The sequence below is a fragment of the Lynx rufus genome, unplaced genomic scaffold, assembly GCF_022079265.1.
Source record: "Lynx rufus isolate CCGP_SWC_20201006 ecotype Redwood Valley unplaced genomic scaffold, mLynRuf1.p SCAF_6, whole genome shotgun sequence".
Classification (NCBI taxonomy): Eukaryota; Metazoa; Chordata; class Mammalia; order Carnivora; family Felidae; genus Lynx; species Lynx rufus.
The window spans coordinates 96,735,836-96,762,901 of record NW_025814878.1 but is presented as its reverse complement, the minus strand read 5'-3'; the positions used below and the strand labels follow the sequence as shown (position 1 = coordinate 96,762,901).

Sequence of the window (27,066 nt, the reverse complement as noted above, 5' to 3'; positions counted from 1 at the left end):
ATTCAGTCTCCTTATCCTAGAGATAAGGAAACTAGCTCCAAGAGACTTATAATTGGGAGTGTTCTGAGACTTCCCTGAGACTATTTTGGGGTAGTTGGGCATTTGCCTATAGACCTGTGGTGCACCTGAAAATTTTTAAGTAGAAGTGTAGGGAGTAGGGTAGCCAATCATCCTGGATTCCTCAAGGCCGAGACATGAGATTTTCTATTTTACAACCAGGAGAACTCCAGATAAACCAAGACAAGTCGTTCCTCCTAGTAAGACTCTTTTGAATCTACTCATAATACTATATCAGGATTATCACCATTTTTACCTTGTCAGTCCCTGAGTGCTGGGATCATAACCTACTGTTAAGGTAACCACCTAAGCATCCTGTCCTGAATATTTCCAAGAATAAATGCTTAGCCAAGATTATATCTGCAGAGCCTGTTAACATCACATCACTAAGTACCTTTCTTTTTCAATTTTTAAAGTTTTTTTTTATTTGAAAAGAGTTGGCACGCGATGTTACATTAGTTTCAGATATATAACATAGTGATTCAACTCTGTACATTATGTCCACCACAAGTGTAGCTACCATCTGCCACCATACAAGGCTATTAAAATACCATTGACTATGTTCCCTGTACTATACCTTTTATTCCCATGACTTATTCATTCCACAACTGGAAGCCTGTATCTCCTACTCCCCTGCTTAGCACCTTTCCAAGAGACAGTATCCAGTAGTTCTCAAAGTAAGGCATAAAAAAGGAATATTAAAAACACAGTCAAATAAATATACAAACACATCATGTTCTTTTTAACTACACAAATCTATTAATTTTCCCATTTGAAAAGAAAGGCATATAAAAAATACATCACTAACTTTTATAAATCTCATTCATTAAAAACATCTTTGGCAAAATCACTAAACTAACAATAATACTCAGGATGCATCCTTGAGAATGAAAACAGGAAGTACGCACTGCACAAACGAAATGATTAGAAATGAAAATATATCTCTCCACATTGCTATTTTGCTCACTAGAGTTAGACCCATTAACATCTGATAGACTAATAAACAGTCGAGAAGGCAAAAGCGGAGAATTTTAAGACTATTCAATGTTAGCACTGTACTGCTAAGGTTTCCAAAAGAGAATGTCAGGAAACTAATTCCATATGCAATCAAAATGCAGACTTAGTGCCGTCCTGATGGCATTGACTTACTGTGGAGTTTACCTGTTTAAATAAGATGCCAACATGGTCTGCCTGAATCACTTGACTTAATATTCATGCACTTAGGACACTTAAAACAATGGAAGGAAAGAAGTGTGGCTAAATATATGCAATGCATTTGAAATAGGTAAAAGATAGAACCCTAGACACTCAGCAATCATTACCTGGAAATTAAAGAGGGCAGAAGCAATCCTATTATGCATTATAAACAGCCTAGCTGCTGACTTAATGGTACTTTGACTAGCATAGCCAAGGAGTCCTTGCTCCAATATTAATAGGAAATGTATTGTACGAATCCAATAGTTCATGAAATTAACAAGGAAAATGAACTGGAGTGGAGCAACTTTGCAAATAATAGGAAGGCATCATCAATTGCTTCCCCAGAGCATACTGAACACTTAAAAAGAGCTTGGGGAGAGTACATGTATATAAATGAGAATGGACATTGTAAGAATTTTTTAATAATACTTCTGATTTAAATATATTTCTTTGACAATGCAGGAAATAAAACCCAATGGAAAAAAAGACAGTCTCTTCAGCAAATCATGCTCGGAAAACTGGACAATGACATGCAGAAAGAAGAATGACCCTGGACCAGTTTCTTACACCATACAAAAAAATAAACTCAAAATGAATGAAAGACCTAAATGTAAGACAGGAAGCAATGAAAATCCTAGAGGAGAAAACAGGAAACAACCTCTTTGATCTTGGCCACAGCAACTTCTCGACATGTCTCCAGAGGCAAAGGAAACAAAAGCAAAAATGAACTATAGGGACCTCATCCAGATAAAAACTTTTGCACTGTGAAGGAAACAATCAGCAAAACTAAAAGGCAACCAACGGGATGGGAGAAGATGGTTGCAAATGACATATCAGATAAAGGGTTAGTATCCAAAATCTATAAAGAACTTATCAAACTCAACACCCAAGAAACAAATAATCCAGTGAAGAAATGGGCAAAAGACATGAATAGACAATTTTCCAAAGAAGACATCCAGATGGCCAACAGACACATGAAAAAAATGCTCAGCATCACTCATCATCAGGGAAATACAAATCAAAACCACAATGAGATACCACCTTACACCTGCCAAAATGGCTAAAATTAACAACTCAGACAACAAGATATGTTGGCAAGAATGCAGAGAAAGAGGAACATTTTTGCACTATTGGTAGGAATACAAACTGGTGCAGCCATTCTGGAAAATGGTATGGAGGTTCAACAAAAACTTAAAAATAGAACTACCCTATGACCCAGCAATTGCACTACTAGGTATTTATTCAAAGGATACAAAATGCTGATTCAAAGGGGTACATGCACCCTAATGTTTACAGCAGCACTATTGACAATAGCCAAAGTATGGAAAGAGCACAAATGTCCATTGACTGATGAATGGATAAAGATGTGGTAGATATATACAATGGGATATTACTCAGCAATCAATAAGAATGAAATGTTGCCATTTGCAACAAGATGGATAGAACTAGAGTGTATTATGCTAAGCTAAATAAGTCAGAGAGACAAGTATGATTTCACTCATATGTGGAATTTAAGTTACAAAACAGATGAACATAAGGGAAGTGAAGCAAAAATCATATAAAAACAGAGAGAGAGACAAACCATAAGAGATTCATATACACAGAGAACAAACTGAGGGTTGCTGGCAAGGTGTTGCGTATGGGAAAGGGCTAAAGGTATGAGTAGCATTAAGAAGGACACTTGCTGGGATGAGCACTGGGTGTTATATGTAAGTGATGAATCACTAAAATTCTATTCCTAAAGTCTTTATTATACTACATGTTAACTAACTTGGATTTAAATTAAAAAATATAAATTTTTTAAAAAATAAAAAAATAAAATAAAATACCACTAGAAAGTTAAAAAATTACTTTTCAAATTCTCTGTTGGTTCCAAGTCTTTTTAAGAAGATGCCATTAGCTCAAAATGTCAATAAGAGGTCATGGGCTAAGTGATCTGGTCCACTAATATTGAAAGTTAGCTGTCATTTGAATAAGCCTCAAACTACCATAAACTTATGATTTGACAGCTGTCAAGCGTATTCTCATATCATTTTTATCTAACTAAATACTTTTAATAGGATATAGAAAACAATATCCCTTCAATAAACAGCCCCAACCCCAACAGCCTGAATGATATGCCCACTGGCAAGCTGATCAGTATGGTTAATTCAACTTACAAACCAATAGACATACGATGAAAGTGAACATCTTCCCCACAGACACTGCCATGAACAATCTGACTGAAGCTTGCGTTGACCAAACAAGAAGCTGGAAGGGTTTCCATAGAAGCAAGAATATGACTTCTATTTCTCCCAGACAGAGACCCATCCATGTCTTCCAAAATTGCTGAATAAGGAAATGGAAATGCTACTAAATTTGGAGAGTTTATAAATTTCAACTGGTCGGTCTTCACAAGAAATCCACCTATAAATTGGAAGACAGAAAGGCTGTTACACGCGGCACAAAAGACTGTTGTAAGAAATGGCAGCTGAATTCACTAGGATGTTTTAGCACTTTAAACTGCATATTTATAGAGTTATGATTCACTTATTTATTCAAGAAAAATTCACTGAGCGTTTACCATATTCCAGGCTTTGTGGTATGTGCTAGAGACACAGACAGGAACAAGATCAGTATTGGCAATGCCTTCACGCAGCCTGTATCCTGGGGCAGTGATTCTCAACCAGGATTTGCCCTCCAGGGGACACTTGGCACTATTAATAATCATTTTTGGCTGTCACAGGTGGGTAGATGGCAGTGCTACTGGCATGTGGTGGGTAGAGAGGCAAGGACGCTGCTAAATATCCTCACTGCACAGGACAGTCCCTAAAACAAAAAATTATCCCACCTAAAATACCAATAGTGCCAAGGATGAGAAACTGGTACAGTGGGAAATAGAGATGCAGATGACTAATTTACTAGTTACTAACTGTAAAGGTGCTGTGGTTCAGTCTTTAATCTTTCTCCTCTAGTTCTTCTAGGGAGTCTACCCCTATCTCTTATGAACCTCATATTTTAAACATACCCTCAACATTCAATCAATCATGTGGGTAAATATTAATAGTAGCACCTTTTTAAGTATTAGTGGCAGGAAGACACTTGTTGCAGTGTTTCCCTCACCCTGCCTCCATGTGATTCATCAGTAGTGCTGCTGATCCAGCTGACTGGCTTTCTAATTCCCATACCCCTTTCATTAAAATGTAAAAACTCAGCACACGAGTCTCAGTACATATGCTACTATATTTTTGTGTTAAGTACATCATAAATACACAAAAAAGGAAAAGAAAAAAGAAAAAGATACAAATAATTAGTGGCCCAGATGTTTTCAGTCTGCATCCCAGTAGAATCCATGCAGTGAGTTAAGTCATGCATTCAAGACTCAATGATTCTGGGGTGCCTGGGTGGCTGAGTCAGTTAAACGTCTGACTCTTGATTTTAGCTCAGGTCATGATCTCATGGTTCATGAGATAGAGCCCCACATTGGGCTCTGGGCTGACAGTTCACAGACTGCTTGGGATTCTCTGTCTCCCTCTCTCTCTGCCTCTCCCCCACTTGTTTTCTCTCAACACTAAATAAACATTAAAAAAAAAAAAAAAAAGACTCCATGATTCTACCTCGCAATTTCTATAGTTCGTCCAATACCACAACCACCCACAGGTCTACAATTCAGTCCTATTGGAGTTTAAATTTTTATATATGCTGTTCCTAATTTCTAGAAAGTTTTCTCTGCCTATCTCTCCCTTGTAAATTGTATTCATCTTTCAAAACTCTGCTCAAGAGCAACTTTATGATATCTTGCCTGATCCCTTTCTTGCTCCCTTCACTGACCTTGTTTAGTCCTCTAGGAGTGTACTCATCACACGTAACTACAGTGACCTGCTTAACATTTATTTTTGTACCTAGATCAAGAGCTCCTGGAAGAGAAGAATTATGTATTTTTCATCTTCATACACCCCAGTTCCTCAGACAGAACTGGAATGGACAGTTTTTAAGCAAATGAAAGAGATGGCTTAGCCCAGATCATCCAGTGAGCAGACATTCAAGGTCATAAGGAGTAGTGTGTTTTTCTTTAGTGTCCTGTGAATGATATGAAACAGTAAAGCTATTAAAGAACTGAGGGATTTTAATTTGAAGTGAATGCCATAAGGCATTTTTTATTCCTATTATTATTTCTATAATCTTAAACTCAGATGTCACCCAAATAAAAACAATCTTTGACTCTGCCTATACAGAAAAAAAAGTAAAGTGGAGACTTGCTGATTATTCATTTAATTAAAAAAACAAACAATTATCTAAATTGGTGATTCAAACCACAAGAGCATATTTACTTGAATTACTTGGTTTGGCTGTTTACAATGATCAAATCAACTAGATTGCTCTCGACTTCTTTTCACCTTGGCCCATGAGTCCTCCAAGGTATTTCTCACTACCTTAGAGATGTGGTTTACAAGTAAACAAGAATTCCTATGGTTCTCTTTAGGTATACACCAAGCCTTGGGCTGCTGAAAACATAAAGTACTCCATTCTGGCTCTTTGGGGAAAGACTGCATGTGTGTTAGTTTATGTTCATATATCTATCCACTCAACTCCATTTATTCAATCAATGAACTGACTTTGAGGCACCAAGCTTCTGGGTATGAATGACAAACCTCTGAGCATGAGGTCATGGTCCCTGCCTTTATGAAGCTCTGAGTCCAACAGAGACAGGGCACCGTAATGATGAAGTACAACAGATGTCATCATAGGGAAAGAATGGAGAGCTAGAAGAGTCATAGTGGGAGTACCTGACCACCACTGAGATTTCCTTTAGGAGATCAGAGAAGCAGTTTCTACTGATGCAATCTTATAATTGAAAGAAATGATGAGTCACAAAGATTTTGCCACTATTTATCATATTACTTGAACGTTGGCCTTCTTTACTGTCTGTCTTATATCTTTAAACAACTTACCTTGTCCTTGGGAACAGCCAGAACAGGTCCTGATGGACACACAGTCAGTGAGATCAAAATTAACAAAGGTTGTGTTAGATATCATCAGTTCCCATCTCTTGGGAGTTTTGATCCCAGCTGACATACACTGGCTTTCCTGTGATTTAGAAAGAAGAAAAAAAAAAGACAGGAAGTAGACACATGAAATACAATTTGTAATATGTTAATAAAAACAAGAGAATAAAAAGACAAGCTATAGAGTGGCAAAAAAATATTTGCAAATCATGATATGACAAAGGATCACAGTAGAACGCACTATCCACATATTAGAATGATTAAAGAAAATATAGTGATGATACAAAGTGCTGATAACTTCCACATGGCCATAAAAACTATGGAATATGGGTTTGCATTTTCTTATCAAGTTAAACACACTCTTATCATATGACCTAGCAATTCAACCCCTAGGTATTTATTTACTTTTAAGAAATTAAAATTTACATTCACACAAAAACCTTACAAAAATGATTATAATAGTTCCACTTGTAATCACCAAATCTGGGAACAACTCAAATTTCCTTATACAAATGAATGGATAAGCACATTGTGGTACATCCATATAGTGGAATACTACCCGGCAATAATAAGGAATAAAATCCTGCTTCTTGCAACAAGTTAGGTAAATCCTGAAGGCATTTGGGAGTGAAAGAAGCCAGTCTCAAAGGTCGCATACTATCTGATTCCATTTCAAAAGACAAAACGATAGTGACAGACAATAGATTAGAGATCCCCAGGGGTTAGACTTGAGAGTAAGATGTGGCCACAAAGATGAAGCCTGAGACAGTTAGTTGGGTTGAACCAACTGTTCTGTATCTGGATTATGGTGGTGGTGGTAGTGTTTACCCAAATGTATACGGATGTTTAAAATCATAGAATGGTACATCAAAAAAATAGTTTTACTGTATATTAATTTAAAAATTAAAATTAGAAAATCTAAAAAAAAAACCTGCTTCTAGTATTCTCCGCAAAATCTCTTCAACAAACTGTCTAATCAAGTTGTTAGTGTTTCACTGTTCAACACTTGAAAATAATTGTATGCTGAGGATTACCAGACATTTGTCGACGGTCTCCACCATGAAAGACAGTGATAGAAAGAAAGAAGAAAAGTAATCCAGTGGAGACAAAACCAGTATAGAAATCAGAAGGACATTTAAACACTATCAAAAAAACCACAGAGAAATAACTATATTATAGCCATGAAGAAGCCCAAAACGGGATTTTTCAAAAAAAAAAAAAAAAGAACAAAAACAGGAGAGCAGAAATAATCAATTCAATAGAAAAAAATTGAGGAAATATCCTTGAAAACAGAATAAAAAGACAGTGGGCAAATCAGTGAGAAAATTAAGAAAAGTAGAAAAACAACCGAGGAGGTCCAATATCCAAATAAAAATTCTTTCAAAAAAGAAAACAAGAAAAATAAGAGGACAGAATTATCAAAGAAATGACTTAAGAAAGCTACTCAGATGGGAAAGATATGTTTTCTAAAAGGAAAATTCTCATCCGTTCCCTAATACAGTGGTTACAATGAAAAACCACACAAGGTACATCATCCTGAAACTACATAATACCAGGAACAAGATTCCAAAAACTTCCAAAGCAGAAAAACTAAAAGGTTACATATAACTGACCAAGAATCAGAATATCTTAAACTACTCAACCTCAAAACTAGAAGCTGGAAGGCAATGGAGCTTTGCCTTCAAATTGTCAAGGTAAAATGAACTGCAAACTGCTATTCCATAACCAACAACCTAGGAATAAGAGGGTCTCCATTTGTAACTCAAAATATTTACTTCCATAGCCCCCACTTTGTTAAGAAATTTACTATTGGCTATGTTCTAATAAAATAAGAAATTAAATCACAAAGGAGGAAAATGTGGGAATCAGGAACAAGAGATCCAATGTTAAGGAGACATGCAGGAAAACTCCAAGATGATGGTCAGGAGAAATTTCAGGGTGCATATGTGACACTCTTCTCCCAAACTACTGGTGCAAGTATAAACACTTAGGATTGTTGTTTCACATTATTTGCTAAAACTGAATGGATATCCCATGACTCAGCAATTTTACAATTTGGCATATATTCAACAGAAGTACATGCACACGAACACCAAGAGACATACAGAAGAATGTTCATGAAATCATTACTGGTAATAGCTGAAAACTGGAAATAATCAAATGTCCATCAATAGCAACTGTTGTATAGGGGTGCCTGGGTGGCTCAGTCTCTTGAGCATCTGACTCTCAATTTCAGCTCACATCATGATCCCAGGGTAGTGGGTTCCAGCCTGGTGTTGGGCTCTGTGGTGAATGTGGAGGTTGCTTAAGACTCTCTCTTTCTCCCTCTCTCTCCCTGTGACCCTCCCCAGCCCTTGCTCTATAAACAAATAAATAAATAAATAACTGTGGTATAGTCATGAAGTGCAATACAACATAACAATTGGAAGTACAAATTATTGAAACATATAAAAACATGAATGGATATCATAGACATAATGTTGTGCCAAAGAAATCAGACACAAAAGAGTTCCTACTCTCTGATTCCATTTATATAAAGATCAAAAACAGATTTCAAATTAACCTATGCCTATAGAAGTCTGAGTAATGGTTCCCCTTTGGCCAGGGAGCTGGGGAATGGGGTTGGGTGGGAGGAGCCATGAAGGGGCTTCAAAGGAACAGATAACGTTCTATTTCTTGATCTGGGTGGTATGTCCATCGCTTTTGCTTTATAAAAATCTATCGAGTTCTTTGCTTGTGATTGGTACACTTTTCTCTATAAATGTTATGCTTCCATGACACATTTATTTTAAGAAGTGGAACAGATACTAAAGACAAATAGCATACAAGAAGGGAATGAAGAAAGAAGCTGAAAGAGTTTAAGGTCATTTCATTGTTGAGGCAAAGTTTAAGGATGCTGTTGTAATTTAGACTTCATTAAGACGAACAGGCCTATTGAAAATTTAAGGTCGATAACTAAAATAACCAAAACAAAACGAGTAACTTTCAAACAGGCAAGCATAAAAAAAAGATACCGTTCAATGCAAGACAAATCAAGTTTGAAAAGAAGAAACAAAAAAAAAAAAAAAAGAAAACTGACTGCAAAGTGGGAGGACAAAGTAAAATGGTAGAAATAAGTGCAAATATATGGGAGACATCAGCATGTCTAGTAATTGAAACTACTAGAGAAAATGAGATTTCTCCCAGGGAGAGCAAGTGCATTGAGAAGAGAAGGGGCCTTACAACAGAATGTAGAGAAACAGAACAATGAAAGGTCTACATTAAGGAAGACAAATCCGCAAGTGAAAATAGGAAATAACCCCAGAGAAACAGGAGGAAGAATGAAGCCACCCATCAGCATCTGCCTAAATAAGATACATGTTAAGCTACTGTCATCTGCTCAAATTAATTACAATAACAATGAGAAGATAACCAAGCTACAGTTACTTCCCAAAGTCAGGTGACCATAATTTACATCCAAATCAGGCCACTTTTGAGAGTGAAAGGGGATGCTAATGAAATAGGATGTTAAGAAAACTGGCACAAATAAAATACAGTCAAACTGGGGAGCATAGTGATAGGAGAAGACATCTCTTGCTCTTCTGTATTAAAGCCATCCTCCCTGCAAGCTATTCCACCCACCTCAATATAAAGGTAGTGTTGACCAGGAGGTTACCAACATACACACAAATATACTTAAAAGACATAATTTATTTTAATAAAAAGTGTTTCCCGGAAAGTAGTGTTTGTTTTAGGCTAGGACTCACTGGTAATGGCGTGCCACCAATTAGGTGTGGGTGGAAGGTCTAAGAATAGATAGGCCACAAATCTTAATTCCTAAAGGAATGGCAGGCACAGAAGACAGAAGCTAAAATCAGAGTTCCCCAACCACAGACAGGTCAGTCCTCCTTTTTTCTCTCTTTTTTTTTTTTCTTTTTAACAACCGACACAGTTTCATGTGGCAATAAAGAGATTCCCAAATAAATCTGAGAAATACTGCATTACATAAAGATGGATAGATATTTTCTTTTTTTTGTTTTTAACCCTATAACTTCACAGAGCCCTTTAAGTGTTAATATGGAATATAAATTTCAGGGGATGGGTGTATGGTAAGCAGAATATGATAATTATAATTAACCTAAGAATCTTGCTTTTCCCAGACCCACTCTTGGAAATAGCCTTGCGTGAAAAATACTACAGGAAATACTGGAGTAGGCAATGCTCATTGCCAAAGCTATCTTCCACGTGTGATTTGAAGATTATTTGACCAAGGGTGAGAGAGTATGCTGGTGATCCTAGCTCCACAATACTGGGCATAGATCTTGGACTATCATTTGACCTCTCAAATTCTCCATCTGTTTACCGGTAAATTCGTAAGTTTTAACTAGATCAACTTCTAAGGGATAATTAGATCTAAAGTTCCATGGTTTTATGCTTTGTGTGCCTAACCAGGATCTAGATCTCTTCTAGAACAAGCTGTTTAATATCTATTCAGGGACTTTTCTCCTGTACTTTCTTTAAAAACTGAGAGACCCTAGGCTGCATTTCATTCCTGGTGAATCACACCCCAGGGACAGAATTATGCTTTATTATCTCGTGATAAACACCCTTTTGGCATAATTTGTATCTTAGTTTGTATCACTCTCCCCTAAATTATGATGTCTACTTAGTATCAATTAAGAGGCTGTGACATTAATTTACCAGGACAGTTAGTGACTCAGCCTGATGGACATTTGTTTTGGCATCTTCTTTAAGGTTATTTCCAAGGAATTTAAGGGCCTTTCATCTACCGGTATCATAGAATCTAAATCCGGGTTCCATCCTCTCTTGAAAATTCTGCAGTCAAAAAAGATTTATCTCTCAAGGTAGTAATCCTTTCAGAGAAAAGGAAAAATGGGCAGGTATTTCCCTCCGGAAAACGATGGTTCAAAAAATATTTAATTAACTTTGAGAATTAAACATAAAAAAATGAAGCTTAAGAAAATTATTTTTTAATCTTAATATTTTTATCTATACCTATACAATAGCCTCCAAGAGCTATACTTATTTAAATTTCAATAGGTCAAGGTATTCAGGACAAAGTAAAGAACTTGTTCTTTCCTTTGTTTCCAGAAGTACAGTAGGTCTCTTTCATCTATGATTGTTATGACAATGTGATATCAATATACATGTAGCTCTTTCTAGAACTCTTTTAAGAACTTAAGGGGGTCCATTACAGGTGTGAAGCCTACTAAGACCAATGGCAACCCTGGACTTCCCTTAAGGGGAATTACTACTTCTAGTTCTGCATCTGGGAAATTTGTTTTGCCTCATCTACATTCTGGTACCCTGGTCATGCAGTGGCAGAGAAGTCATCTGTAGTCTGATATTTATCATGTAGAAACCCACGCTTAGGCAAGTATTAGGGAATCATCTAAAGTACTCTAGTATACTATGCAACATAAATTCATGTTACCTCTTTGGTGAGGAGGGGCACTCTAAAAACAATAAGGACCCTATAAACAAAATGTTTATATTGAAACATGGCAAACTACAATACAAAGAGAAAATGTGAAGTTTTGCTATTCTATAACCCTTGTGAAGTAAAGGTAAATTAATCTAAAATCATTAGGTTTATTACTGAATTGCAGTGAAAATAATGCTAAATTGCAACCAAGTAAGAATTTGGCAAGCTACTCATGACTTTTAGGATTTATATGGACTCATAATGTTAAAACCTTGTGTACATCTGAATTTCATGAAAGATACCACCACTGTTACAAATAAAAAGTTCTTCTAACCTCTACCAATTAAACCCAAGATTCACTAAAGAATACTATTAAAATTACATACCCTGGGTCACTAGGGAACCGAGCACGAACAATTCTGTTTTGATAGACAGTCTAAAACAACTACACTAAGGCACTTACCTTGTGGGCAAAATGACCAAGCAATAAGCTGTCAGTAACTGAAGTATTTGCATCACTTTCCAAGATGTCAATTCCAAAATCTCTGCATGAATAAACTTGGAAGTTTTTCAGGTGAAGATTGCTACTTCTAAAAATCTATAAAATAACAGCATATGTTATGGCAAAGGTCTGAGGCTTGGTTTTTCTTGCAGACTTCCTATAGCTTCTTTAATTATTGATTAAGTATAAATAAGCATGCTATACCACATTTAAGCAGCTTTTGTCCATCAATATCTGTACAGACATCCCAAAGTTGCTGTCAGGTCAGTACTAACTAGTCCCTTTTGGTAACATCCCCTCTGTACTTTTCATTTCTCCTTGTAATAACTGTTACATTAAAAATGTCAGTGTGAATTCTTCACTTATCTAAAATAAACTTGCAATTGTCAAATCACACAAAATGGAGAAATGGAGTAATGGAGAAAAACAGAGCATCCAAGAACTCAAATACTTACTATTTTCTTCATGGTAGTATATGTTACTATTATTATAAAAAAATATAATTATGAAATAAGTAATTCCAAATGACTACAGATTAAAAATGTGCTATGTGCATATATATTTATGACAACTTGGGTGAGTGGGCCCAAATAGGGATTGAATATTAACAAAATTAGTTTGTTAGAGTTGAAAGAATCCCACTAGTTTGGAGTACAGAGCTCTTGGTTTTGACCTACCACTGATATTAACTAACTATATGATCTCAGGCAAGACATTGAACTTTTCCTGGACTTCAATTCAACCACCTTCAAAATCAAGGTGGAGGTCTGGACTAGCAAATTACCTAACACAGCATTTATTTCTTTATTAAATAGGGTCATATTTACATTCATACCTTCACGTGGAAGTTTCCTATTAATTAAGGCCAAAGTAGCCTTGATTTATCATAGTATCATGCTTCTACTTGTCAATCAGTCTTTAAGCTTGAATTTTCATGAAACAAATAGCTTGCATATCCCATTTTGTATGAGCCAACAGCTTTTACAAAATGATACATCTTTGAAGACACGAAGGTTTATTTAAACAAAATAAGCATAATCTAAACTGTTAACTTGGTAAGAATTGTGACCTATTTACAAGCATCAGCCCAAGATCTGGCAAATATACTCATATTTAAAAACAGCTAACACCTCACATTAGCTAGAGAACCTGGTGATTTTAAAAGAAAACCAACACACAGTAGCAAAAATCATCTATTTGTTGTGTGAATACACCTTTCAGAAAGTGCTTTCATCTCTCTCTCTTCTAAAAGAATCATTTTGCATTTATGAGACATGGTGAGGAAAGGATATTCTTCTCAACTCTTATTAACATATATGTTCAAAGGTCACATTGAGTTGGAATCCAGCAATTCTTAGCTGTAGACATTAGTGCTCTCCTTTTCGCTCTCCCTCTCTCTCTTTTCCTCTCTCAAGAGTGAGAGGGAGAGCCAGAGTGAGAGAGAGAGAGAGAGAGATGGAGAGAGGGAGGGAGAGAGGGAGAGAGGGAGGGAGAGAGGGAGAGAGGAATCTCTAGTAATGGCACAGTTCCCCCCAAGGTTATTAAGATCATTAAATGAGAAAATATCAATATCAATGTCATCAAATATGAATCTATGTTTATACACAATTGAAATTTTACCCAATGGAATCTTCTGTTCAAGTATCTGTATACATGACACTTATGTCTAATGACCAGAATATAGTCAGATATACCTAATAATGAAAGTTTACGAAATGTGAACACAATGTATTTTTATTGGATGCAGAAGGTATTTATCAATGTTAAAATTTCCAGAGACATCACTGTTAACACTGATCTATCACTACCTACTCCTATTCACTAACAATGGTAAGAATAAGGGCTGCTACTATGTAAACACAAAGATCCAGGCATCCTTATGGGCACCTATTTAACTCTCAACACAAATTTATCCTTTAGGTATGATTACTCTTTCCACTTTATGAAGAAAAAATAATGGGATTTGCCTAACATCACATAGGGAGGACTTGGCTACTTTCACTGAACATAATGTTTCCATAAGTTCACTCATGTTGTAGCATATAACAGCACTTCATTTCATTTTTTCTGGCTCAATAATATTCCATTCTACTGATATACCACACTATATTTATCCATTTGTCCAATGTTGAATATTTGAGTTTTTTTCACCATTTGTCTATTATGAATAATGCTGCTGTAGGCATTTGGGTATAAGTCTCTCTGTGGATCTATGTTTTATTTCCCTTAAATACCTAGGAGTAGATAGATCATATCATACACATATCTTTATGTGTAACAATTTGAGGAACTGCCATACTGTTTTCTGAAGCATCTAGACCATTTTAAATTCTCATTGACAGTGTGTGAAGGTTCCAGTTTCTCCACATCTTCATCAACACTTGTTATCATTTTGATTCTAGCCATCCCAGTGGGTGTGAAGTGCTATCTCACTGTGGTTTTGACTTACATTTCTCTAATAACTAATTATGTTGAACATCTTTTTACATGCTTTGACCATATGTATATCTTCTTTAGAGAATTGTCCATTCAAATATTTTGCCCTTTTTTTAATTGGGTTGTCTTTTTACTGTTGAGCTATAGGAGTTCTTAATATATTCCAGATATATTTCCCTTATCAGATATATCATTTGCAAATATCATCTCCCATTGTATAGGTTGTGCTTTCACTTTTTGATGAGGTCCTTTGAACCACTAAAATGTTTAATTTTGATAAAGTCCAACTTATCCATTTTTCTTTTGTTGCTTGTTTTGGAGTCATACCTAGGAATCTTTAACTAAATCCAAGATCATGAAGATTTACTCCTTTGTTTTTGTCTAAGATTTTTTTTTATACTTTCTGTTCTAACATTGTTTTTGATCCATTATTGAGTCAACTTTTGTAAATAGTATGAGGTAAGGATCCAACTTCATTCTTTTCAGTGTGGCTACCCAGTTGTTCCAGTGCCATTTATTGAGAAGACTATTGTTTCCCCCACTGAATGGTCTTGGCATCCTTGTCAAAAATCAACTGGGTGGATTTATTTCTGGACTCTCAATTCTATTCCATTTATCCATATTTCTCTTTGTGCCCATACCACACTGTCTTGATTACTATTACCTTATAGTAATTTTTTATATAAGGAAGTATAAATCTCTCTTATTTTTTTGCAGGATTGTTTTGGTGGGAATCACTTTTTAAATTCCCTATCATGTTAATTTTACTTTATTCTCCTCATAAAAGTAAAGTTACAAAAGCATTCACATTGTTTGAACTTTTTAATTAATTCAATTTGAGTGCACAAGAGTTTCATCTTTAAGAATCTGGTTTTTTTGTTTTTTTGTTTTTTGTTTTTATGGGTTTAGCATTTCTGACTGCAGAATTTGAGAAAACTGACTTTCATGATCATCTTCTAATATTCTCATTTTATTAGGTTATTTCCCTTAAAATAAAGCTATTCAAGGGCATGGAGACATTGCATAACTCTCTTCAAGTCATGAATTGCTTCTCTGTGTAAGAGGCCACTCAATCAATGTTTCCACTGGATTTGTCACCCCTTTACTCATGATGTTTATGGGAACAAAGTACTGTATAAATTCAATAAGAACAAAACACTAAAGGCAGTTGGGATTCTTCCTGTTAGCTACCCTAATTATACATTTTTGGGCTTTCACCATCCACAGTTGTCTTCTTCTTGTTGGATATGTGAAATTAATGTCTAACTTTCTTAATGTAACTTAACTATATGTTTTTATTCTATTTTCTGAGTGCCCTGTAAACATATTGCTTCATCTACGTATTTTAGGCTCCAGATTGCTAAATGACAGAGATCAAGTGTATGTAATTTTCTTTGTGTAGCACAAAATAGTGATCCCTGGCTAATTTTACAAGTTGCTGTTAAGAGTGAGCATCCAAAGCTTCCTTACCAGAAATCATTGAAGTAATGAAAAGTGAATGATTGAACACAAACTTTTTCCCTTTTGAAGAAAATAGAAGGAAATGTGGCTCATTGATAAAGGTAAGAATGACACTTTGAGCAGGAATTTTCATGTTCCAGGGATGAACAGTACTTTTTTAAGACTGAAGCATGCATTACTCAAGATATTAAGGTACCAAATGCACAACATTTGGGGTCTGAATTCTGCAGCTGGTGGTGCTGTGTGACCTTTGGGAAATCCTTTTACTTTCTGAGCCTTAATTTTTATCTCTAAATAGGCATGGGAGATAAGAAACAGATGATCTCTATGATCTCTCCTGCTTGTAAATCTCTATCACTACAATTCTATTGTTCTCTAGTAGAGCTGCTGAAAAGTCACTGTAGAGGAAATGACTTGACCCTGGTTTCCTGAGTAGGAATTCGTTCATTCAACAACTTTTCCACACATCTATGATGCTGTTTGTCCCATACAACTATGATAATATTGCAGTGGCTCCCATACTATCCCCATTTAAATAGAGATGCATAATAAATCACCATGAGAAAACAAATGACAATTTAATAAAAAACTAACACAGCTTACCTGGGCACCACCTGCACTTCCCCAAACCGTGAAGTTTTGGAACACGGTGAGGCCCTTGCCATTATCCCAAGGTGGCTGAAATTGAGGGTATACAAAGAGGCCACACCTCGAAAGCAAAACAAAGAGTGAAAATCAGCCACTTTCCATGTTTCAAATGTCCCACTTTTTCACATTGGAAAATATAAAATGAAGGTAATGAGTAAGGACAGTAGAGATAATGTCCTTGACCCCTTGTCCAGTCCAGCATTGCCCATCCCTCAGTCTTTCCTCTCTGTTACCCTCTATCACCTGCTCTTGAATCTCAGCAGATGAAGACTGCCACCATCCCAGTCTGTTCTCCCAGTCTCTCTCTAGGTTCACCCTTCCTAGGGGTGTGGATACCTGTGCCTTGCCCATCAGAACATTCTAGAAAGTGAACACCAGCACTGTTCTCCCTCAAACTTTTGTTCTTCTCCTTGAAAGGTCCCACTTTCACAGTATTCTGGGTACCTTCTTTGCTCACACTACAGGGCTTCTGACAGCTCCTTGGTAAAACGTCATAATCTTCATGATAAATTCATGACATATGTGCTAATCCTATCTTCAGCTGGCCCTTCAACATAACACAGCAATTGTTCTTAATCCTTATTCCACTCATCTATCACTATCCATCATAGCAGTATTCCTATACTATTATCATTGTAATTATTTATAGCTATCAATTTTTGAGTTCCTACTGTATTCCAGGTGTTCTCTTATGTACATTATATGAGTCATCTCTAAAGATCACATCAAACTTTCAGTGTAGATCTGGAATTTTATAAATGAGGGACCTGACTCTTAAATAAACAACAACAACCAAGCCAGTTTTCTAGGAGTAAAGTCAAAATTTGAAGTAGAGCCTGACTTTGAAGTCTGAATTTTTCCCATGTTTCCAACATACTTCCCAGATCTTGCTCTTAGCGGAAGACCTTACTTCCATGTACCAAAGATATTGAACAAGTCCCCTTCCCTATTAATGGGTACATGTCACAGGCAAAGAGCCTCTTCCCAAAGGCTCCTCACCCAACTGGGCTCCTGAGACCAGTCACTCCTGCTTCCTGGTTGCTCCTAATCACTTGGAAATTTAACTTCTCTACTAAATTCTCCTCTGGACACAAAAGATGCACTCTTTCCTGCTGCCCTCTCAAGTGACGTCCCTGTCACTTTCCTTCCCTTCAATACCAAACTTTTATGATCCCAAATGCATACAAAGGCATGTCCATCAAATCTTACATGCATGCCCCAGATTACACCCTCTCTGAGAGCATGGTACAAAAAAAATGTTCAATTATTACCCTTACATCAAAATTACAGATGAATTTCCCCAAGGTTACCTTGTACAAGAATGTGCAATATTCTGACTGAAGGAGAGAAGTGGAGATTGTGATGCCTGGCTGGTCACAAGATGAAAAAAGTAGCCCAAACCAGCAACATACACCCTGTTTCCCTACAGAAATTAAGGATAGTTAAATAATAGTTATTCCAGATACAATGAAGTTGCCAGAGAGAAAGACTCTTCTATGTGAATATTCTGCTTTTTTATTTACTTTCTGTTGAGGTATATTCATACTTCCATTTACTCTTCACACACCGCCATCTTTCCCCCAACCCTGCCTCACCTCAGGGATCAGAAATACTCTCATTTCTCTTCCCCCACACAGCTCAGCTCGACTGTAATTTGCCAACCTTAATATGTGATATCTCATGTTAAAATGTTCTTGTAATCTTCCATACAGGGAATCTTACTTTGTCATCAATCCAAGCCCTCCTCTTTGGTGTACGCAACAGTACATAGGGGCAAAGGTGTACCTTAAAGCCAAGTCTACACAAAGCATCCTCTCCAATCCTTTGAACAAATCAAAGATTTGGCTATGGGATGAAGGCCAGTGGTTGTACTAACTATGCCTTAGTTCTAAGACGTGGTGTCTGAGCTCAAACACATCTTGAATCTCCTCAGTGTACTTTATATTCATTAGATTAATCACCTTAATATTTCTTTGTTTTAATTTTTTTTTATTATTATTACTTATTCTTGAGAGACAGAGCATGAGCGAGGGAGGGGCACAGCGAGAGAGGGACACAGAATCTGAAGCAGACTCCAGGCTCCGAGCTGTCAGCACAGAGCACGACGTGGGGCTCAGACTCACAAGCTGTGAGATCATGACCTAAACCAAAGTCAGACGCTCAACCAACTGAGCCACCCAGGTGCCCCAACCTTAATATTTCTTTATACGATTTCCTATCTAAATAATTTGATGTATTTTATATGTTCATATAAAACTTAAATTCTCCATTAGACCATATGAGTTTTGGGCTATAATTCTGATCAAATTGAACACAATGGATTATCTTTCCAAACTCAATAATGTACCTACAATTTAATCATCACTGTGTAATATAATTTAAGAGGGAGTAGAAAACTAACTCCCTGAAGAGTTTATTATTGTACACAAAGGTCTTTTGGTTGGCCTACCTAATGTTCACAAAAATGGTTACTTTGTTTCCAACATTTTGTTTATTTTATTATAAATTTTTTAGAGACAGAGTAAATACACATGCAAGCAAGGGAGAGGAGCAGAGGAAGAGAGAGGGACAGAAAGAGAGAGGGAGAGCGAGAGGGAGAGGGAGAGGGAGAGGGAGAGAGAGAGAGAGAGAGAGAGAGAGAGAGAGAGACGGAGAGAGAGAAAGTGTGTGTGTCTTCAGCAGGCCCCATGCTCAGCTCCGAGCCTCACACAGGGCTCGATCCCACAACCCCTTGGGATCATGACCTGAGTGGAAATCAAGAGTCAGAGGCTCAACTGACTAAGCCACCTGGGAGCCTTTATTTCCAATGTCTTAAAATCGGGAGACTTGATGTAAAAATTCAGACTTTCAGTTTTTTAATAATACTGAGCCCAAATTCCTATGGGATAGCCAGGGACCAGCTGAAGCTAAGAAGTGCCCACCTTCTTGGATTATGGCTATTTTTTCATAGGCCACACCCTTTCTGCTTCACTTATATATGATTCTAGCCCAGCCCCTATGGATATCTGAATTTACAACCTCTAATGTCAGGCAGTAAAGTAAATAGTATGTTGGCTATTCTTTGTTTCAGCAGGAGGGAAGAAGGGCCAATAGACCAAGTTGCTGGACTACTTGCTTTGCAATTCTGTGCACGTTTTCTCTCTCAGCCAGAGAGGCTGGTCTGAGGCCAAGATGCTCATGTCTACCTACAGAACAGAACTCAAGAAACAGGCTCCTCAGCCAGCCTCAGGTCTACAGGGACAAAGGAAGCTACAGAGACTTCCACACAGTTTATCCCTGATCACTTGGGGGCATGACATGGCCTAGCTGGTAAGACAGTGAGAAAGCTGGAGTGTCCCTTCCATGAGCAACTCATTTCCTGGGAGAATGTGCTACGGGACTAAGACAGCATCAGGTCATAGAAGAGAGAATGTAAAGCAAAAGGGATTGTGATGCTGTGGCACCCAACAAGGCATTAAATGTCTTTCTATAAAACAATACGTCAGTGCCACAGTTACCTATATATAGGGCTTGGTGGGACTGTCCTGTGACTGTCTTGTTAAAACAGTTTTTTAGACTTTAGTGTGCATGCAACATAGAGTTGTAACAACATTTAGCAAACAAAAACACTGAAGCCCAGTGAGATTTAAATTTCAGATTGAAAACACTATTTTTTAATATGAGTATATCTCAAATATTGTATAGGATATACTTTACTAAAAATGTATTAGTTATATTTCAAAGTTTTAAATTTATCCACGTATGCTGTGTTTTGTCTGGAAATGCTAACCTGGGGCATATAATATACAGATTTTTAGGCCCCACCTCTAGATATTCAGACCTAGCAGGTGCTGAAAGTTATGGTGAAGGGTTGGAGAACAGTATTCTGTACTTTTGAGCACCATAGGTGGTTCCAATATCATTGATCTTTTGAGCCCATTTTGACAACTACTTCTCTGGAGGTGACTGAGATACTAACACTATACTGTTTAGTCATCAAGGGCTCCAGGAGATGTTCAAAGACAGGAGAGACACTGGAAACAATGAACTTCCTGGTGACTTTCGCATGAGCTGCCTTAGCAGCCCACTGCACATGGAAGCCATGGTAGAAAACTGAAGGAGGATAGAGACCTAGACAATTAGGTTGGTAATCTGTTACCAGATCCCCACAAAAAGATGATCTAACTCAGTACAAGTTATATTTATTTTCAATTTTTCTTTTCCTTAGAAATAATTACCTTTTTCCTAACTTAGAACCAAGTGTGATAATAATACTCATAGTAAAGATTTCTGAAGAAGATGCTATTGTCCAGGTAGCAGATTTTAGAGTCTCCTTTACTTTCACAATTCTGAATTATGTATTATTATTACAGTTTCACATACAAATCAAAGCCAAACTGAGATACCACCTCACACCAGTCACAGTGGCTAAAATGAACAAATCAAGAAACTATAGATGCTATCGAGGATGTGGAGAAACGGAAATCCTCTTGCACTGTTGGTGGGAATGCAAACTGGTGAAGCTACTCTGAAAAACAGTGTGGATGTTCCTCAAAAAACTGAAAATAGAACTACGCTATGACCCAGCAATAGCACTACTATGAATTAACCCAAGGGATACAGGAGTGCTAATGCATCGGGGCACATGTACCCCAATGTTTATACCAGTGCTTTCAACAATACCCAAATTATGGACAGAGTCTAAATGTCCATTCACTGATGAATGGATAAAGAATATTTATATATAAAATGGAATATTACTTGACAGTGAGAAAGAATGAAGTTATGCCATTTACAGCAACGTGGGTGGAACTGGAGGGTATTACACTAAATGAAATTAGTCAGTCAGAGAAAGACAGATATCATATGTTTTCACTCATATGTGGATCTTGAGAAACTTAACAGAAGACCATGGGGAAAGGGAAGGTAGGAAAAAATGTTACAAACAGAGAGAGGGAGGCAAACCTTAAGAGATTCTTCAATACAGAAAACAAACTGAGGGTTAATGGGGGTGGTGGAGAAGAGGGGAAAATGGGTGCTAGGCATGGAGGAAGGAACTTGTTGGGATGAGCACTGGGTGTTGTATGTAAGGCAATCTGATAATAAATTATATTAAAATAATGAATTAATAAATTAAATAAAATGCTACACTTTTACCCTAAAAAAAATCATTACAATTTCACAAAGAAATTGAATCTTGTAGATGTTGAGTGACTTCCTCAAAGTCACAGAGCTAATAACTCAGAGCCAACTCAATTCATGTCCAAACCTGGAAGTGTCAGAGATTGTAGGCTAAAGGAGAGAAATAAAGGCAAGACCCAGAATCAGGATGCCAAACAATGGGGCACAAGTGAAGAAATGTAAACAGTAGGGTGCAATGCAAAGTCATGTCACCAGGTCAAGGGCAGAACCAAAAGGAAGTCCATAGGCCTTCCCAATAGTGGATAAAATATACTGAGCAACATTCTTTGCAGAAGTCAATGTATCATGGACATTCTAGTGGGAGACATTCTAGAGAAAAATTAATTAAGTGTCCAAGTAAATCAGCTCCTTGAAAGATGCATCTGTGGTCATGAGAAAAGAGTAACTTAACCCTTCAGATACCAGGTAAAATCTGTTGGACAAGACTGGAGTATTGTTTGATATTGCTACATAAATATAGATTTCCTAAAAATTGAACATCATTTTTCAGTTCAGACTTAACTAAGAGTTGTTCTGTTCACACCAAAATTCCAGACAGTATAAAATCCCTACCATTCCTAGCAAATGGAAAAACAGCATGCTCAGCTCAGAGGGCACAGAGAGTCACATGGGTGAGGATGTGAGCTAATTCCCAGTAGTCAACAGAAAAAGACATTTTGAAGAGTATGTTTAAGGAAGATGAGGGGTCTTAAACTCCAGCATTATGGGATTGAGCATTATCAAGACATCGACATAAAGTTAATGAGGACTGTCTACTGACATAGTTGTTTTGAACAACAGAAGAAAAAATTGAGATTTGGGGAGTATATTCCCATGATTCATCACTTATATATAACACCCAGTGCTCATCCAACAAGTGCCCTCCTCAATACCCATAACTCAAGCTTTGCACAGTGGCAGTATTGTACCCAATGAGGTTTATCCGAGGCGTGATTATTGCTAATTGAAAACCCAGTGTCCATAACTCATTTTCCCAACCCCCCCCCACCACCCACCCTCATCAACCCTCAGTTTGTACTCTGTCTCTTCTGGTTTGCCTCCCTCTCTGTTTTTAACTTATTTTTCCTTCCCTTCCCCTCTGATCTTCTGTTAAGTTTCTCAAATTCCACATGAGTGAAAACATATGATATCTGTCTTTTTCTGACTGACTTATTTCACTTAGCATAACACCCTCCAATTCCAACCACGTTGTGGCAAATGGCAAGATTTCATTCTTTTTCATTGCTGAATAGTATTCCTGTGTGTGTGTGTGTGTGTGTGTGTGTGTGTGTATCACATCTTCTTTATCCATTACATCCATGGATGGACACTTGGGCTCTTTCCATAATTTGGCAATTGTTGATAGCACTGCTATAAACATTGGCGTACATATGCCCCTATAAATCAGCACTCCTGTATCCTTTGCATAAATTCCTAGTAGTGCTATTTCTGGGCCACAGGGTGATTCAATTTTAATTTTTTGAGGAACCTCCACACTGTTTTCCAGAGTGGCTGCACAAGTTTACATTCCCAATAATGCAAGAGGGCTCCCCTTTCTCGATATCCTCACCAACATCTGTTGTTGCCTGAGTCGTTAATTTTAGCTACTCTGACAGGTGTGAAGTAATATCTCAGTGTGGTTTTGTGTCTTCCTGATGATAAGTGATGTTGAGCATGTTTTCATGTGTCTGTTAGCCATCTGGATGTCTTCTTTGGAAACGTGTCTATTCATGTCTTCTGCCCATTTCTTCACTGGATTGTTTATTTTTGGGTGTTGAATTTGGTAAGTTCTTCATAGATTTTTGACACTAACCCTTTATCTGATATGTCATTTGTAAATATCTTCCATACTGTATACACTGTATGGTAGCTAACTTGACAATACATTATCAAAAAAACAAAAGAAAGAAAAGATTGAGATTTGTCAGCAATGTCTATGGAACACTAACGCATGTCATGATGAATAATGATGTTAGGACAGGACACAAAAAAGTGTTAAAACTGAAGGAGGAAGTTCTGGCCTGCTCAGGGGCAGAGCTCTCTGTCACAGCCTTTCATACAGCTTAAGGAGTTTTACTCCATTGTGGGCACAGGAGGACCAACAGTAGAGACTCCAAGGACACTCTTTTACTTGTAGCTGTTCTCTATCCTTAAGTTGAGTAAACTCATTTCAGCCCATAGTTTCACTCATTCTAGACTAATACTTTATTGACTTCATTTCCTAAATGAAAGAAGTTTAGGTATTATTAAAGGTAGCTCTCTGAACCTGAGTAGCCAACTGGCAGTCATTAAAAGCAGTACTCTCTACAGAAGGGGACTTTCAAGAGCCTTGTCCTCTCTAGGTGTGCTACATGTTCCACTAGGAAGCTAGATACATACACACACACACACACACACACACACACACACACACAACCAAGTAAAGTCAACATGCAGGAAAATTCAAACAAGTTGTTTTAAAACCAGCAATCCTCAACTTCTGCCTCATGTGAGAAGAGGAACCAATGCCCCAGTGCCCTAATCCCTGGAGGACTTCTGCCTCCTGGGAAGCATAAGTGAGGACCAGAGTCCTCTGAAAGTTCCACTGACACTGGAAGCCTGACCAGTAGGCATCAGCAAAGACCTGATCGAGGAGCCAGCACATGCTGACACAACCACAATGCTGTTTCCTTAACTTCAGCTTGTTATTCACTGTGTGCCTGAAGGCTCTTTCATCCTGGGTATTTTTAATTAGCCAGCCGTTCCTCATTTTTAACTCAGTTACATACACACTGTTTTCTTTCTTTGTGGACTAGTGGCCTCTTTCCTCCTGTACTTCATTATTTAGGATTCTGAGCATTTCTCCAATTTCCTGAGGCCATTTACAATTCTAATCACATGTCTCATCTACCACACGGAACTTGGCACAAGTGACTTTTGGACATGACGGAATATGAAGTTGAATTACTATTTAAGATGGTAACATGACTTAAGGAAACCTGGGCCTTCCCTAAGACTCCAATCATCTTGGGGTGGCATAGTCCAGGAATGCTGCTGTACAGAGCACAGCCTTTCATGACAAAGAATTATAGCACCTGAGGGGTTCCTGGGTGGCTCAGTCAGTTAAGCATCTGACTGTTGATTTCATAGGATCAAGCCCCGTATCAGGCTCTGCAATGACAACATGGAGCCTTCTTGGGATTCTCTACCTCTCTGTCCCTCCCCTGCTCATCCACTATCTCAAAATAAATACATGCATACATACATACATAAATATATAAACTTTACAAAAAAAAAAAGAATTATAGCACCCAAAATACTAATACTACCATGACTGAGAAACCTGATCTAGACTAGCACTAGGTGTTGTTGAAATAACCCACTCTCCAGTAGCACATCTCCAAATTTTGGTGGAAAGACCAACATTTATATCTTTTTAAACATGCAACTCTGGCATTAGGCATTTCCAAAAAGAACACTTACTAGCATCAAATCCAGCTATCTCAATTCTTTCCTCTTGCTAGCAAACAGGATAAGTGCTCATGATTCTCAACTTCAGAAAGAACAACTGTGGCTGGGTTGGCAAATACAAGCACCCAGTATATCTCTTCAGCCCTCACAGAAACACAAGGAAGTAACATGGTTACTGACTGTTACGATTACATGAACAGAACTTTCCTCAGGGAAGTACATGTGAAGTTCCACCTTCCACACAGCCCGCATTGCGGGCTATGTCTCTAGCACACGTACGAGCCATGGGAAAGCCCATGAGTATATAAGCACTAAGAATTAGAGAATGGGAGCTTCTTAAACCCCCACTTTTTCTGCAAGTATATAAACAATGAGAAAGGTACATCTCACTTGGACGTACACCTTTATATCATTACCAATGAAATGCTCATTCATTACCAAGACTCTCCCAGGAGGGAAAAGATTCAAATATTTCAAGAATATATTCCAAGAATTACATCCATATTCATCACCTTTGCCAGACAGGTGCTCAGAGAGTACGTATTTTGAGTGAATGAATAGATTTGTAGAATCACCTGCCCTACTGTCATTAGCATTTATGGAACATCTGGGTGAACACATACATAAATATAAATGCTTTCCAAGTGAATTTTTAGTTGGGCAGAATATTGTAACTTTGGTCTTCTGTTAGCTGGTAAGGCTCACTTTTCTCATAAAAGAAGCACTTGAACAGTCAGATCACATTACTTCCCAGCCCTTTTTACTCTCCATTCCAATTGGGTATGCTACAAATGATTCATGAGGAAAAACCACATATTTATGCAGGCAGCCGGCGGCTTGTGGGGAAGGGTTTAAGGCAAGCAGGGAATTTTGTGTGGAAATCAATTCTTTGCGGAAGTCAATGTATTATGGACATTCAAGCAAGAGAAATTCCAGAGAGAAATTAACTGCCCAAGTAAGCCAGCTCCTTGAGGTGTGCATCTATAATCACTAGGAAAAAAAAAGTGAGTTAACCCTTCAGGCAGCTCTTAAATATACATTAGCTATTGAGTGGGGAGAGCTAGAGAACTGAAATTGGCCTTTAAACACAGAATTCCTTACAAAATTGATTCACAAACCAGAACAAATTCCCCTCAAATTAAATGGATGTTTCCAAAGGGCTTGTCTCCAGGGTTTTTCCACGGACTATCCTAAACAGGAGTCTGGTCATGGGAAATTTCCAGTGCCTACATAAACATGGGATACTCTAGCGCTCTGAAGGTGAACAGTCCCTGGATATTTGAGAGCAAAGACTTTCAGCCTGAGGTTGACATAGGTTATGTCTACTGAAAAGATAGAGTGATGGAGCCTCTGGACAGATAATGAAATCCCCATAAATGGAGTCACAGACTCAGATGCTAGATGGTCAAGGGAAGATATCCTGAAAATGGAATGCTCTAAATGCCACAGGTGAAGCATGGAAGAACCACCACCAATCTGTTTTGAAAAGCATGGCAAAGACCTACATAAGGAGTATTCAGAGGAATACATACCACAAGTGCCTCAGATACTCAAACAGTAATAGCATGCTTGAATATCCTATCACTAGCAAGAAGACACAAAGCTCAGGTTTTGCTTCACAGAGAAACTGTCCCGGGCTTGGCTCAGCTGCAGCCTGGGCAGGGAGGCAGGCAGGCCACTTGTTGGTATTAAAGCTAAAAAGAAATATCACACTTGAAATCCCCTCGTCCTATGCAGGGTTGAAG

At 37.6% G+C, this 27,066-nt stretch overlaps 1 protein-coding gene and 1 pseudogene across 1 annotated transcript in view; one reads left to right on the top strand and one right to left on the bottom strand.

The window, feature by feature from the left end:
• Positions 1–27,066, bottom strand: part of PKHD1 (PKHD1 ciliary IPT domain containing fibrocystin/polyductin) — a 484,216-nt gene that overhangs the window by 257,436 nt on the left and 199,714 nt on the right. Inside the window, exons 43-47 of the mRNA XM_047102754.1 lie at positions 18,022–18,134; positions 16,667–16,772; positions 12,128–12,262; positions 6,186–6,321; positions 3,414–3,660 (exon numbers count right to left, since the gene is read on the bottom strand). Coding sequence (XP_046958710.1) covers positions 3,414–3,660; positions 6,186–6,321; positions 12,128–12,262; positions 16,667–16,772; positions 18,022–18,134 — 737 coding nt within the window. The remainder of the gene's footprint in view (positions 1–3,413; positions 3,661–6,185; positions 6,322–12,127; positions 12,263–16,666; positions 16,773–18,021; positions 18,135–27,066) is intronic.
• On the top strand, positions 22,775–22,859 carry LOC124529559 (uncharacterized; annotated as a pseudogene).